This window comes from Eucyclogobius newberryi, unplaced genomic scaffold, assembly GCF_026437365.1.
Source record: "Eucyclogobius newberryi isolate DKJ021-1_F unplaced genomic scaffold, fEucNew1.0.hap1 SCAF_10, whole genome shotgun sequence".
Classification (NCBI taxonomy): Eukaryota; Metazoa; Chordata; class Actinopteri; order Gobiiformes; family Gobiidae; genus Eucyclogobius; species Eucyclogobius newberryi.
In genome coordinates, this window is record NW_027315724.1 from 6,083,077 (window position 1) to 6,098,754 (window position 15,678).

The 15,678-nt window shown below is 42.8% G+C and overlaps 1 protein-coding gene across 1 annotated transcript; it reads left to right on the forward strand.

Annotated features, from left to right (window-relative positions):
* Positions 1–203: 203 nt before the first annotated feature.
* Positions 204–11,844, forward strand: LOC140373633 (transcription regulator protein BACH1-like). Its single transcript, XM_072460232.1, has 5 exons — positions 204–316; positions 7,009–7,275; positions 8,335–9,423; positions 9,625–9,831; positions 10,957–11,844. Exons 2-5 carry the CDS (start codon positions 7,033–7,035, stop codon positions 11,302–11,304), a joined length of 1,887 nt encoding a protein of 628 aa, XP_072316333.1. The 5' UTR covers positions 204–316; positions 7,009–7,032; the 3' UTR covers positions 11,305–11,844.
* The last annotated feature ends 3,834 nt before the right edge of the window (positions 11,845–15,678 follow it).

A 15,678-nucleotide genomic window follows, 5' to 3' on the forward strand; every position in this document is an offset into this window, starting at 1 on the left:
CATTGATATTAATGAAAAGTACCTTATTACTGTTTTATTCTCCCTGATTCTGAAATGTGTACAAGGAAGCGGTGTTGTGCAAAAGTATTAAACGTTCATTAGAAGTGTCCTCGTTACTCTGATCACTTATAGAAGTGAGACAAGTTTGTGTGAAGCTATTCGGCAGATTTCGTACTGAGCATGCGCAGTCCGCTCAGGTCAGCTTTCCGATCCTGCTTCTGTCACATGACTAAAGGAACTGCTCGGACCAGAACCGGATCGGAACCGTCCAACACGCCTTTAACAAATGGCGTCGCGTTCCACGTCCACCTGACAGGTTAGAAATGGCTTTTAATAATCATATAAAACTGCTCAGCCTTTTGATGCGCATTTTGGCCACACTCCGGAGCAGAACATGCTGGCGGAGACCGTGGATCTATGGGGCAGATATTGGTTCTCTGGCCTAGCTCTGTAGATTGGATCAGATCTCTTCTAACGGCGTTTGCTCTGAAGGACTTGAATTTATTAAAGTCAATTTGTTGTAAATAGTCCGTGGATGTGGTGGCGAAAGTGCGGGTCATTACGGTAAGTTGTCTAAGCATGAGTCAGCATTTCACACCGCTTTGCTGACTGCGTTATTTGTGGTTAGCGTTACAAATTGACCAGAAATCTACGTTTTATCAGTTAATGAAGTATTGGGGATGTTTTGTTTGTTTGATGGCAAATAATGTAAAGTATGAAAAGCATATGCATGTAAAGTATAGACCGATAGAACCAGAGGTGGTCCTTGAAACGGGTTAAAGGGCAGACACATTCTCGTATCTTTTCCCCTATTTTTAATTATTACTATGTTTGGTGGGATTAAACCTGTTGTAAATATTAATAATAGTTTTACAGTTAAGTTACAGTTTGAAGAAAATGATAAGTTGAAAATTATTACATAATCAGTGCAGAGTGAGTTCTACAAAGGAATTCTACCTACGTCATCAATAGGCGTCGTTCCATCAAAAATACAGGGACAATTTACAGTAATTGACATTTGACACATCTTAAATATAACATATTAATGTTTGAAAATGTTGATGTTTAGTTTAACCTTTCAAATGCATTTTAAGTACAAGTACTGATAGAGGAGCAAAAAATATTCAATGTAAATGTATCATTAGAAGTATCAAAGCACACCTTTTAAAAATATACTTTAACAGTGAAAAAGTAATTCACACAGATTTTGGAAACTATTAAAGTGTCAAATTTTGAGTCGTGTCAGCGCAGCAGAAAACCAATCCAGATGCCATTTTAATGAAGGGGAAAACTGCAATGGAAAGTAATAATCAACGTCATTATACTCTTCAACTTCCCCTGAATGAATGCCACAAACGAGCCTTAACAGCACACAATAGAATAAAACACCAGGAGCCCATACAAAAGACATCTCACCTGGCCTTCTTATAGACCCATATTCCACTTTCCTGAAGTCATATGGTCAGATTAATTATTTTCCTCTTTAAAGTGGTCACACTTGATGGGTGTGCGAAGCATAGACTTTATAGTTAAGCCTAGAACTGTCATTAGGATTCAACTTGTTGACTTTAGCACCTGTAGCTATCTTGGCACTTTATTTTTGTGCAAACGCCCGGTGAACTAAACAGTGGTAAAGTGGAGTCTATCACGCTGTCAGTGTTTAAGACTTACTGCTGTGTTACATAAGAATTAACTGCAGTATTTCAAGTTACCTGTGACTTGAGGTGTAAGTATACAGCGGTAGTTAGTCCTTATATGGATACAAAAGAGCCCTTTTATGGCTTTTGTGGCTCTTTTGTTACACATTGGCTGAAAATATAACTTCAGATGGGGTCATGGTGCTTTTATATTTACACTCTACCACACAGCGTTTGTTTTACAATCTCCAAAGTTCAGTATTTGGGCTTCTATTCCAGACATGCCACGCTTTCCTAATGTTTTCACCAAGCTGAGCAAAGCGTCAATGGAGTTCTGATAACCGGATGTCCCAGAAGGTCATTTGTCCTGATTATTAGAAGTACGGTACATTTCCTGGTCATTTATTAAGCCTACTTTTGTAACTATGGCTACAGCAATTAACTGACTAAGGCTAATTCATATTTCATAAGAATTCAAAAGTTATCGTGACTAGTCGACTATAAAAATCATATCTGTAATTGTAATCTGGACTGTACAGACTCAAAAACACACAAGACATTTTTATGACAAAGACTGACTCAGTAAAAGTCAGGTATACACTTCATTTATATATTATCTGTCTAAAAGCCTTCAGTCACACAGGATGACACAAATACAGGGCCCACTCTGTTGCCTTCATTTACATCATCGAACTAATCTTATTTACTTTCACTTAAATTGATAATTAAAGTCCATATGATTTTACTAAAATCTTTGCCTCTTTTTCCCCCAGTTTGACCATATTGTAATGTTACTTCCTGGTTGGACATGGGCAGCAGATGTGACATAGGTAGAGGCATTTCCAACTAGCGACCATATAGTAAAAGAGGACTTATTTACACAATAGTTATATTTCAACTAATACGGTAATAATACCTGACAACTATTTTAGTTTGCTTAATTATTGTAAAATAAATTTAACGTAAACAACCAATGAGTTCTTGGCAATATTCGTATTGACACAAGACTCGTATCATAAACTACATAAATGAATTATAAAGTGGAGTGTTGAATCTGCTGGGATGAAAAGGTGACTTATTTACAGGACATTCTGTGTTCTGATATTAAGGGCATTGTGAACATGACATTTAACTCATGAATTTAGATATTCTTTTCTCCTATATTAATAGAACAAACCGTGCTGGACCCCGCCCCCTGCTGGACGCTCCGTGTGCTCTGAGAGCAGCTTCACTCATCCACTCTCGCCCTGGTCGTTCCTTCCTGCTGCTGTCAGACTCTTCATTACAATGAACACTGCTAACACTGTTAGCCCGTGTCGTGTAACATGTGTCGTACGTAATGTAATGTCAGTCATCTCCTCACTGAAGACACTTTACCTGTCATTACGTGTCCGCTGTGTTTAACCATAGCCTCTTACTCGACATAATATACTCTTAAGTCACTTTTACGTTTACCTACTTGTGTAATTAATCTGTCCATAAGATGCACTGAACACAACCACAGTCAAGAGGGGATTGGACACTGTTCAGGCCCTGTTAGTTCTGTTTCCATTCAATCCAATGGAGAGTATAAAGTTTTTAAAGTTACAGAAGCATTCTATATATTATGCTATATATTGTTGGAAAGCTTAATTTTTCACAAAAATCTTTTTCATTTGGAAAATTACAAGTTTTAAAACATATAGTGCTTTTGTTGTTTGTTGGCTGAAAGTTGTTACGTAAACACAGTCACAGACAGGTGATGTGCGGTTGTGTTTGACCCGTGGGTCGGTTTGGAGCGGGTCATGAAAGTGTAATGTGGTCTCATGTCCTTGGTAGTGCACTTTTGCATTTGGCGTGTCTTATTTCTAATTAGACTTGTTTCTCCCTGAATAATGATGGCATTATAATAAAAGCATGTGTGTGTCTGCAGTCTACTACATTCACCTGTGCACACCTCTGAGTGTAGCTGTAGCAGCTGAAGGTCACACACATGTCCTAAAAGACTCCACATAAGTTTGACCCAGCAGTCCTCTAATGACCGTGGACCACGCTCTGAGACAAACCCTCCTTCATGTCTCTGCTGTGTCTGTGACTGATCACCACAGCTGCCTCACTGTCTGTGGAGGCATTTCAGCCAGACTGTCCAGGCCAGGAGTCACTGCTTGTTGGAGTCAGTGATAGAAGTCCATAGTTCTTAAATAATCATCCACAGAAGGATGTTCTGCACGGATGTCACTGCTGGATTGGACTGAATGGACTGAATAGGTGGAATGGAGTTTACTTTGTACCGGATCAGGAGTGCAGCCGACAGGAAGACTTTGGGGGGCCTTTGGCCACCAGGGGGGGTGGCCAAAGGTTTATGAAGGGTGGCCACTCTTGGCCCCCCTATATATACTGCTGTCCAAGAAGAAATCGCCACAGAAAAAGTCAAATGTTGTAACATTTGGTATGACCGTCTTTAGCTTTAATTACTGCACATTCACTGTGTCAAAAGATTGTATCCAGTATCACATGTTTCACCAAGATCTTGTATTGATGTTGGAAGTGTGACACTGCACAAAGCCTTCAGAACATATACATCTATAATAGCATTTATTATTATTTATGATCATTTATTAAAAATAATTATAATCTAAATGTATAACATGAAACACAAACAAGAAACATGACACGACCAGAAAGATGACCAAGATGAATAAAAAATAAAAGTCTGTCCAAAGTTTGTCCATTTTCAAGTTGAGTCCAAATGTTTGTCAGTTATCATTTCAGTCCAGTTCTTGATCGTCAGCGCAGTTGACATCCATTTTGTTGTGATGGCCTTTTTTCTCTGCTGTATGTTCCAAAGGTATCCATTTATTGTGTCCATGGCAGGGGTTTTGAGCCCTAGATACATAGTTCTGAGATTGAGTAGAATGGTGGTGTCTTAAAGGCGCAATGGATGATTTTTCGGCGATTTGAGAACGCAGGCGGAAGTGCACATGCCACTCCCCCGTGTGGACTGATACAACACACACGTGCGTTTGTTTATTAGCGCAACGGATCGCATCACATCTCTCGTCTCCCGTAGATTTCTGTCCACTTCTGCGTCAGCTCGAACTGTCTTTCTCCGTCTTCATTTTGCCCCCTACACTGAGGGAACTATATTATGATAGATCCATGCGCTTAGGCACGCGGAAACGTGGGGACGAACCGAATGCGGCTGCAGGTGAGCGATAGGTGCGTTTTATGATTGATACGTGGCAGGACAAATGATTTATCCACGCCACGAGGAAATATGATAAAAAAAATTAGCCTGCTGTGCCTTGTTCATTTCAGTCCAATATTTTTCAGCAACAGGACAGTCCCAGAAAACATGATCGTAGTGTGTCTCGTGGCAGCCACAATTTCTTATACATTCAGCATTTCCCTGTGAGTAATCAGCACTTTGACATGGTCGTATGAAAACGCGGCTCACATTCTTCCAGTATAATTCTTTCAGACGTGACGCGTTGTCCTTCATTGTGAAGTATTAGTATAAGTTTCCATTTTACTTTAATATATTTAGTAGATTGGCTGTCCAGATTATGAATGCATTTATAAAAGTTTTATATTATTCCCCTTGATAGTTCTGATTTTTAAGCCTTATTGAAGATTTCAGTCAGAGGGTTTTAATGGTTGTTGTTTTGTTTTATTTCTTGGTTATAATAACCTATAAAAGTCCTGTTCCTCCAAGACAAAGGATTCTTTGTCAAGTCAGGTCAGTTCTATTGGGTACAAAACCTTGGTCATAAACCAACCAGTTTAAGATTTTAACATCTTTGTTTGTCAGCTCTTTCCATGTTGTGAGCACATTATTTTACCCAGGGATTCTCAACTTCTTGCAAATGATTCAACCGTTTGTCCTCTGCCAGTAAGGTCTGCACAGGAACCCTAGGCACAACATTAATCTCAATATTTGCTATATATCCCCCTGTATCTAAATTCCTTGAAAAAAAAATAAAGATTTAACTAGTAATTTGGCCATATTCTGGGCATTTTCAGCGCTTAAGTTTCGTTTTGACAGACATGCTCACTTTGCAGTCTTCTCGCTTCTCATTGGCCGAGCGGTGTCCGTGATCTAATTTAGATGAAAGCGGGCATCTGATTGGCCGCTGCGTTCGGTCTAGTTTGGTTGTACTCGGAAATGCCTGGACTAATTTTGTGACATCTAGGTTGGCGGGCGTCAATCTCTACTCATTCCACAATTCTGTTTTTTAAAAGTTGTTTGCAACAAAAGCTGTGTCAATGTGGAAGTATCCAAGGGCCCCAAGGGCCCCGCCTCCTTTGGAGTTGATAGCATCGGGGCAATGTATATATGTTAGTTTATTTTGTAGGCTGTGATTTTATATATTCCACACGATCTCCTTGTGTCAAATGCTGTAAACAGTATTTATTGTGTATCTAAGAAACATTATTATATTGAAACATTATTATATTGAATTAAACAGTTTTAAAGATCATGATCTCTGGTTTATAGGAATTCAGTATTTGTGCTCTTCATATCAAATAAACGACGAGTTGGCCGCTGTCCAGGATGTACCCCGCCTAAGGCCCGAAGTCACTGGGATAGGCTCCAGTCACCCGCGACCCGGAAAGGGAACAAGCGGTAGAAAATGGATGGATGGATATCAAATAAAAGATAAAAGTACTTTAAATTGTTTTACATGCTAATAACGAGGTTTAAAACAACAAATTTATCTTGTTCTTATGACGCCGCGATGCTGTGCGCTTGTGGGCCCCTGAAATTGCTAGGGGGCCCCTAACTTTTTTAGGCAGGGGGACCCCTGGCCCCTAACTTTGAAAATCTATTTCTCAGCCTGTATTCTGGATCACATCAGCACAGCAAGGCTCTGGTTTGAGCTGAAATCATGTTTTTCAGACATGGTAGGCCCCAACCATAGCTTTTTGGGTTTTGAATCAGATAAATGTTGTTTAACCTTGCCATATAAATCTAGAGATTGTTTAATTCCACTCATCAAACAGCCGGTTGGGGAAAGAAATTGGGAGCGTCTGGAATAGATTGAGAAATACAGAGAAAACATTCATTTTAATAGTTGAAATATGGAAAAAGATTTTCCATATTATGGAAAATAAAGGTCTTCCTTTATGTTTGGATGTTTTCTCTGCTCGATGCCAATGATTTGACCCTTCTCAAACACACATCTTTTCCATGACCACAGGCTTTGTCTTTCAAGACTCTGCATCAGTACCATGTTTCCAACTGAAGGACAATCACCCCTGCATCAATTATCCAACATGAAGCTCGTACCTATTTGTTTAGTCAAATCCAGGTGGCAACTTTTTGTTTGTTTGTCTGGTTGTACTTTTTGCTAAATCCATGCCACGCCTTTGTGCTTCCTCTTTGCCTCAGCCCCATCCTCGGCCCCGTAGCACCATGATGTCGGGCCAGTCCCCGCGCTCCTCCGTCTTCACCTTCCAGTCGGCGGTGCACACTTCCTGGGTTCTGCAGAGCCTGAACGAGCAGCGCCTCCGGGACGTTCTGTGTGACGTGACCGTTCTCGTGAAGGACCAGAGCTTCAGGGCCCACGCTCCAGTGCTGGCCGCCTGCAGCCGCTACTTCCACGGCAGGCTCCAGGGGGCCAGCCAACAGTGCCCCGTCATCACACTGCCAGAGGAGGTGAGGAGGGTGCATGGACAGGGCTTGTTCATTAACGTGCAGCGGTGTGCTTTCAGGTGGTTTGAGCCGTGTCAGGTCTTTTTGAATCATTATAAGTTAGTGATGATCAACAAATACTAGCGACAAGTCACGTTGAACTGTTTGTTTTAATCGATGAGCTATTCTGTGATTTGGAAGACCAGCTTGTGCCGTTAAAAAGTCAAACCACACACACATCAAAACTGTGACTGAAAACTGGAGAGTACTAGACCATGACTTGACCATGGTTCGGCCAGGACTAGACAAGACCCAAGACTATGCAGCATTATCTTGTTTAGACTCTGTTCCCATTCAAACTAAGCATTAATGTCATGCGTCATGTGTGATGATTTGACATATTACAGCACTATAATCATATACTCACTCTCCCAGGTAAAGGCTCCAGGAGACAGAGGGCCCGCTGCGTTAGCACTCTTCATATGCTACATCTGCATTGTAGAGCTTGGAGGACAATGGTAGAACTATTCGAAACGTTTACACTATATTTGACATAACACAAGAAATGTGTTTTCATCCTATTGCAATTGACACTTTGACTACATGTGTCAACTACCTGTGCACAATTCCACCACGATACAGTGTACAAATATTATAAATCATGCCATTTCAACATTCTTGGACCTAGAGCTCTGAGTTTTGACACAGTTATTGTTGACCAGTAAGGCAATAAATGTTTAATGAAGGTCTACTTCATTAATACCTCGTAAGGGAAATTCATTCTCTGCATTTGACCCATTCTTCAATGCTGCTGGGGCGACCTGTCTGGAGCAGTGAGCTGCTGCTGGACAGCGCTCCTGGACTCATCTCCAGTATGTTTTTGTCTTCTGTCTACTATGAAGCATGTCTTTGCTAGAGCCATCTGAATTCAACCATTATTTTCTGTATCAAATAAATCATTTTTGATTTGATTTTTAACATATAAGTGCAGGAGCTTTGGCTGTGCTCTGTGTACTGTACAGTGCAAGTGTGAACACCCTTATAACACAGTGTTGTTTTGTGCGCTCTTCTCTTCTGCACCAGGTGACTGTGGAAGGGTTCGAGCCGCTGCTGGACTTTGCCTACACCTCCAAGCTCCTCTTCACCAAGGAGAACATTCATGCCATTTACAGCTGCGCCGACCTCCTGGGCTTCCACAACTTAGAAACGTCCTGCTTCGACTTCCTCTTGCCCAAGTTCTCTGAGGGCAAACGAGCTCCACAAACTTGTTGTCAGAAATTACTCTCCAACTCTGCAACTTCGGACACAGAAAACATAAGGAACCAGGAAGTTCCTTGTGAACCCTGTAGCTCAATGAGTGAACAATCAAATATACCTTCTACACATTGTCCGCCGGACAGATCTCCGATGTCCAGCAAAGACGATTTTTGCTTGGAGAACTGTGGCCCTGAAATGACCCCCTTGACTCTAGACTTGGCCACAACCGGCGTCTGCCCAATTTTGTCCATGCAATGCGCAGATTCCAGCAAGGCCGACCACCCGGCTCAGTACTGCGAGCGAGACATGATGCTGGACATCGGAAGCGTGTGCAATCAGAGCGAATTGGCAGATTGCGGCCTTCCGTGCGACGTTAACGTTTCGGGACATCAACAAGAGCTTATCGAGCCGGCGGCAGAAAGCATCGGGAACGAACCGGTGGAGATACTTATGGTGGAGACCGACTGTGACCAATGTCCGTTTCGATCTCAAACCAGCGACAAAACGGACATCGGCTTCGGCCACAACGTGTCGGTAAACTTATCCGAAACGTCCATCAGCGTTCTGAGTCAAGACGCTGGGTTTGAGGACAGGAGCAGCATAGAGAGGGAGGTAGCGGAGCATTTAGCGAAAGGGTTTTGGCCAGAGCTGTGCCCGTCGCAAGTTCAAGATCCAGCGGAGCAAGCGAAGATCTCCAAAGCGGCGGACTTCCATTGGCTTAAGCAGTTGGACTTGACGTCGAGCATGGGGGACTGTCCTTTCCTCAGAGACATGGACTCGGGAGAGGACCAGGGTTTGAACAGCAGTCTGTCACAGTCGGAGAGGAGTCCCTGCGCGTCCTCCGTGCCCTCCGGAGACGACTCGGACATGGACACGGACGCAGACACGGAGGCCAACAAGAGGAGAGCGGCGGAGGTCAGTGACAGCCATATGTTGGGTCTTTTGGCAGGGTGTTTGCAAAGTTAAAGGTAGTAGTGCTTTAAAAACAGCAGTTGATTTAGGCCCTTGAAGTTGGGCCTGAAACATAAAAGACCTCATGTGTGTAAAGAGACCATAACACAAATGCCATTACTAGAGTCATTAGAGCAGTGAAGTTCTTGTGTTTCTCTTGAGTAGATCCAGCTGCCCTTCCCCGTGGAGGACATCACCAGCCTGAGCCGCAGTGCCTTCCAGCAGGTCCTGAGGCTGCAGCGGCTGACTCCGGAGCAGCAGGAGTTTGTCCACGACGTGCGGCGCCGCAGTAAGAACAGGATGGCCGCTCAGCGCTGCCGCAAGAGGAAGCTGGACGGGATTCAGCAGCTGCAGTGTGACCTCAGAGCGCTGGTCAGTGGCACACGTCCCCTGAGAGTTGGAAAGGCATTAATGGAAGACACTGTGGCAAAAGATGATGATGTGGGACTTTTTAATTTGCGGGTTTGATCCATAAAATGATCGTCTTTTTGTGAGTCAGTGCAAGTCTTTTTCTTTTTCCTCCTCGGACCTTAAATCAGGGTGAGGTGCTTCTGAATGCTGCACATACATGGTCCTATCAGGATTTTTGTGGCCTGTCTCTGATACCAGTCATCTGAATTATTAACCGGCCGATGCCGCTCACATTGATTGAAGATAAGATAATCCTTTATTGTCCACACATGAGGAAATTCCATTGTTGCAACGCAGTAGATACAGAGGAAAAGAACAGATCACTTCGAAAGGAAGTTCGAAAAACACTCTCAATAGAAGATCTCTTATAAACAAAAACTCCTACAGACAAAACCTCCCATTTCCCAACGAGGGATGGAGGGGGAAATAATAAAGATAAAAATAAATAAATAAATACCATTACATGTGATCACGACTGTAATTGCACAGTAATTGCACAGTAATTGCACATGAATCACGACAGTAATTGTAAATGAATAATTGACTTTGAGAGTCATGTAATTTATTTTATTATTGGAAAAATATTATGTGGTTTTGATCATATGAATCTATTTACTTTTCATCTTCGCTTTTGCCTTTTAGTTTAATTGTAGCCTCAAAGAGCACATTTTTTCAGCAGAATAAGACTATGCAGACGCCTGGCTCTTTTTATACGTTCATGAAATGAGCACTCTTTAATGCTTTGGTCTCTCGACACGAAACCCGTGCGTCCTGGTGTAAAACCTTTGGGCACAGTCTGAGAGCACGTCTCCTTTACTTTAAATGTCTGACATTGACCCATTGGGCTCTGAACCTCAATTAAAGGCTAGCTGGTTAGCTCGTAGCTCAGGAACACTTAGCTGCGCCGTGTGGTGTCTGCGAGTGTGGAACAGGTGGATATTTACAGGAGCAAGAGCAAACTGAAAGATCTTAGGTTTGAGTGCCGTCTTCAGCACAGCCAAAAAGAACGTGAGCGTAGAGGCCTTCTGAAAGGGAACATTATTTTGACCCTCAACTCTCGCTCTTGTTTGTCTTTGTCCTGTGCAGAGAAGTGAGCGAGAGCGCCTGCTGCAGGAGAGGAGCCAGCTGGAGCACAGCCTGGAGGAAACCCGCCACAACCTGTGCACTTTGAATCAGTTCTCCCACTCGGACCTCACCCCCAGCCCCTCCACCGCCCGGCTCTCCACAGAACCTGCCTCCACGGCCTCCCCGCCCGCCGTGTCCACGCCTATGAACGCACACACGGTCGGTTGCAGCTCCGCACCAGCCGGGGCGCCATCGGACATGAACCCCGGGCCGCGCTTCCAGAAGGAGGAAGAGGAGGGTTCGTCAGAGCGACAGTGTTGTCCCATAACTTCTTCCATCTTCAACAGTTTGGACATGGACTCTTTTTAACCCCACTGCCAAACCACAAACCTGAGAAGATTATACTGTATGCTTAAATCTGAATATGACTTTTCATGGCCAGGGATTTAAAGATGCAGAAATACCAAGACGAAAGGTATCCATAAAATAGGACCTAAAACTCCACTGATAATTTGACTGTAGAATTGAACCCCAGTGTTCACACTTGCACAGCTCTATCACACATGAGTTACCTCTCAGGGAGCATTTACGTTACGGAGAAATACCACAAGTATCTTTGCGTAACTGTCCACTGCCCTCTGTACTTTTTATATGCAATCTACTGTTTATTTTCTGTACATTATTATGCAAAATGTGGTTCCTCACAAAATAATGCAAGGTATATGACTATAGCATTTTTAATTGAAGCTCGCACATTTTACACACATTTCTTAATCAAATGTGTTAAAAATAGTAGTTCTATTATGTTACAGGGAGTGTTATGTGCCTTATAGAGTGGAGAGTCACATTAAATAACTTTATTGCTGGTTTCAGATGACATCACGACATTCTATAAGCAAATATTTAATACAGATGGAACGACTGAAATAAATACTGTTCAAATTCAGATTTTTGTTCACTATTAATTAATTTACTTTTGGGACTGCCCGTATGATGACATCACATTCTAGAATCTGAAAACCACCAATTCTGGACGTTCTAACAGTGTTGCACATTAGCATATTAGCAGAGGCATTCTTCTTTAGATCAAATCAAATCATCAAATCAATTTATTTTTGTAAGGCCCAAAATCACAACAACAGTTGCCTCTGAGGGCCACAGGGAGAAATGAATCAACAATGTCTGTGGTGGCGATGAAGTCAGACAATGTCTGTGGTGGCGAGGGACGATGTCCCAGGGTCCTCTGTCCTTAGACTCTCCTTCTCGGCCAGGAAAAACTACAAAAAAAACCTCTTTGGGAAAAAAGCGTAGAAACCTGGAGGAGTTCCAGTGAAGGAGAGATCCGACTCTCACAGACGGACAGACGGACACGAGGAGACTGGAGCTGGACCCACTCTTCAGGCAGAAGAGGGACCGTCTGAGTCGAGCTGGACCCACTCTTCAGGCAGAAGAGGGACCGTCGGAGGCGAGCTGGACCCACTCTTCAAGCAGATGAGGGACCGTCTGAGTCGAGCTGGACCCACTCTTCAGGCAGAAGAGGGACCGTCGGAGGCGAGCTGGACCCACTCTTCAGGCAGATGAGGGACCGTCCACACAGGGCAGGGACCACTTCACCAGGGGAGGGGCATCTGGGTCCACAGGTCCTCAGGAGTGAGAGAAAGAAAAGAAGGCGGTGAACAGTTTGCAAGTGGAATCAAAAAATAAATATTGTTTGATAGCATAAGTAGTCAGAAGAAGAAGAGGATAGTGCTCAAGCTGTCATACTTCCCCCAGCACAGTTACTCCTAGGGCAGCGTAGCTGAAGCTGTGGGTTTATCTTTCTGTTCCTAACTACTCTGACCATAAGCGATTTCGAAGAGGAACGTTTTAAGCCTGGACTTAAATGAAGAGACTGTGTCAGCATATTTAACATGGGTCGGGAGCTGATTCCATAACACAGGAGCTTGGTAGCTAAACGCTCTACCTCCTACAGTACTTTTAGAGACTCTTGGCACCACCAGAAGGCCGGCATTCTGAGAGCGAAGAGCTCTGTTTGGATGATGTGGTTCTATAGCATCTTTGAGGTAGGATGGGGCCATGTCATTTATGGCTTTGTAGGTCAAGAGTAGAATTTTGAATTTGATTCTGGACTCGACGGGGAGCCAGTGAAGAGACTTCAGCACCGGCGTAATGTGCTCTCTTCTTTTTGTTCCTGTTAGTAATCTTGCTGCTGCATTTTGAACCAGTTGAAAGCTTTTTATGGAGCTTTTAGGACACGCTGCAAGCAGGGAGTTACAGTAGTCTAATCTAGTCGTTACAAATGCATGGATAAGTTTTTCAGCATCACTTTTAGGCAGGATTCTTCTGATTTTGGCTCTTGTTGCGCAAATGGAAATGGCTGTTTTACAAGCTTGATTTATATGAGCTTTAAATGAGAGCTCCTGGTCAAATAAGACTCCAAGGTTTCTTACAGTAGAACTGGAGGCTACACTGACATTGTCCAGTGTGACTATCTGCTCAGATAGAGCGTCTCGTAGATGCTTAGGGCCAAGCACAATGACCTCGGTTTTTTCAGGGTTAAGAAGCAGGTAGTTCAGTGTCATCCAGGTTTTTATCTCCTTCACACAAGTACTAAGTCTGTCTACTTGATCGCTCTGATCAGGTTTCATTGATAAATATAGCTGAGTGTCGTCTGCATAGCAGTGGAAGTTAATGTCATGCTTTCTGATAATGTTGCCTAATGGCAGCATATAAAGAGTAAACAGAATTGGACCGAGTACCGAACCCTGTGGCACACCGTAAATTACTTTAGAGCTTGGTGAGGAGCTCTGGTTTACATTAACAAATTGGAACCTATCAGATAGATAGGATTTAAACCAGCTGAGGGCTGTTCCTCCAACACCTACATCACATTCTAACCTGGTCGATGGTGTCAAACGCTGCGCTGAGGTCCAACAGAACCAGGATTGAGACCAGTCCATCGTCAGCGGCTAATAACAAATCATTTGTGACTTTAACTAGTGCAGTTTCAGTGCTGTGGTGGGCTCTGAACCCTGACTGGAAAACTTCAAATAAGTTATTGTCATGCAGGTGGCGACAAAGCTGTTTTACTACAACTTTTTCAAGGATTTTAGAGACGAAGGGAAGATTTGAAATAGGTCTGTAGTTTACCAATAGGTCGGGATCTAGATTAGGCTTTTTCAGAAGAGGTTTAATGACTGCATGTTTGAAGGACTGTGGAACATAGCCACTTTCGAGTGAAGTATTTATTATATTAAGAATAGGGTCTATAATTAGGGGAAGAATGTCTTTGAGGAGTCTGCTTGGAATGGGGTCTAGGACACAAGTTGAGCTTTTAGAGGACATAATGGCTGAAGTTATCTCTGCTTGATCAACAGCTGTGAACCTTTCTAGGTTTACAGGTGGATTTATATGGGACGTTAGATTTACAGCTTGGGCTAGTTCAGGGCTAATAGCGGGGGTAATTTCATCTAATTTATCTCTGATTGTTTTTATTTTATTATTAAAAAATAGGAGGAAATCATCAGAGCTGAGTGTAGCTGGGATTGAGGGCTCTACTGCACTGTGACAGTTTGTTAGCCTAGCTACAGTGCTGAAAAGGAATTTAGTGTTACTTTTGTTGACTTCTATTAGATTTGAATAATATCTGGTTTGGGCCTTATGCAGAGCCTGCTTATAGGACAGCAGACAACTTTTCCATGCTTTTAGGGATTCTTCGGTGTGAGAGCGACGAAATAATCCCTCTAACTTTCTAACCCTTTGTTTATGTGAATGCAGTTCTTGGTTGTACCATGGGGAGGCGCGCTTTGGCCTAATGACCTTCTGTTTTAACGGCGCGACAACGTCAAGAGCAGACTTCAGAGAATTCATGGTCAAGTCGACACATTGATCACTTAAACTGGGACTAAAGCTGTTCTCAGCAGGATCACATGACGTGATCACATGACATGTCACTGAATATTGGCGCTATTATTTCTTTGAATTTTGAGATAGATTTTTCAGATATTGTCCTTTTCATTATAACTTTATTTTGTGGGACTGAGTGATCTTTAAGAATAAACTGAAAGGTAATTAGGAAATGATCTGACAATATAGGGTTTTGAGGGAGGACACTGAGGTCACTAATCTCTGTTCCATACGTTAGGACAAGATCCAGAGTGTTCTTGTGAGTGTGAGTCGGTTTATTTACATTCTGAGTGAAACCAATGCTGTCTAACAAGGCGCTGAAGGCATTACTGAGAGCGTCATCACTCATGTTCACGTGGATATTAAAGTCTCCAACTATAACTATTTTATCCCAGGCTAACACCAAGTTTGATATAAAGTCAGAAAACTCTGTTAAAAACTCTGAATAGGGACCAGGAGGTCGGTAGATAACTATGAACAAAACTCCTTTTTGGTTTTTCATATTTGGACATGTGATCGACAGCATAAGGCTTTCAAATGAGTGAAATGCATTGTTAGTTTTAGGGCTCATGAGTAGGCTTGAGTGGGAGATCACTGCCACACCACCACCTCGGCCTGTGCTCCTGGCAGTCTGAAAGTTAACATGGGTGGGTGGGGTTAACATGGGTGGGTGGGGTTAACATGGGTGGGTGGGGTGGACTCATTTAGTCTGACGTAGTCGTCTTGTTGAAGCCACGTTTCAGTTAGAGCTAGAAGATCTATGTTATAGTCACTAATTAATTCATGAACTAAGAGCGATTTGGAGGAAATTGCTCTTAGTTATCTGTTTGCATGGAT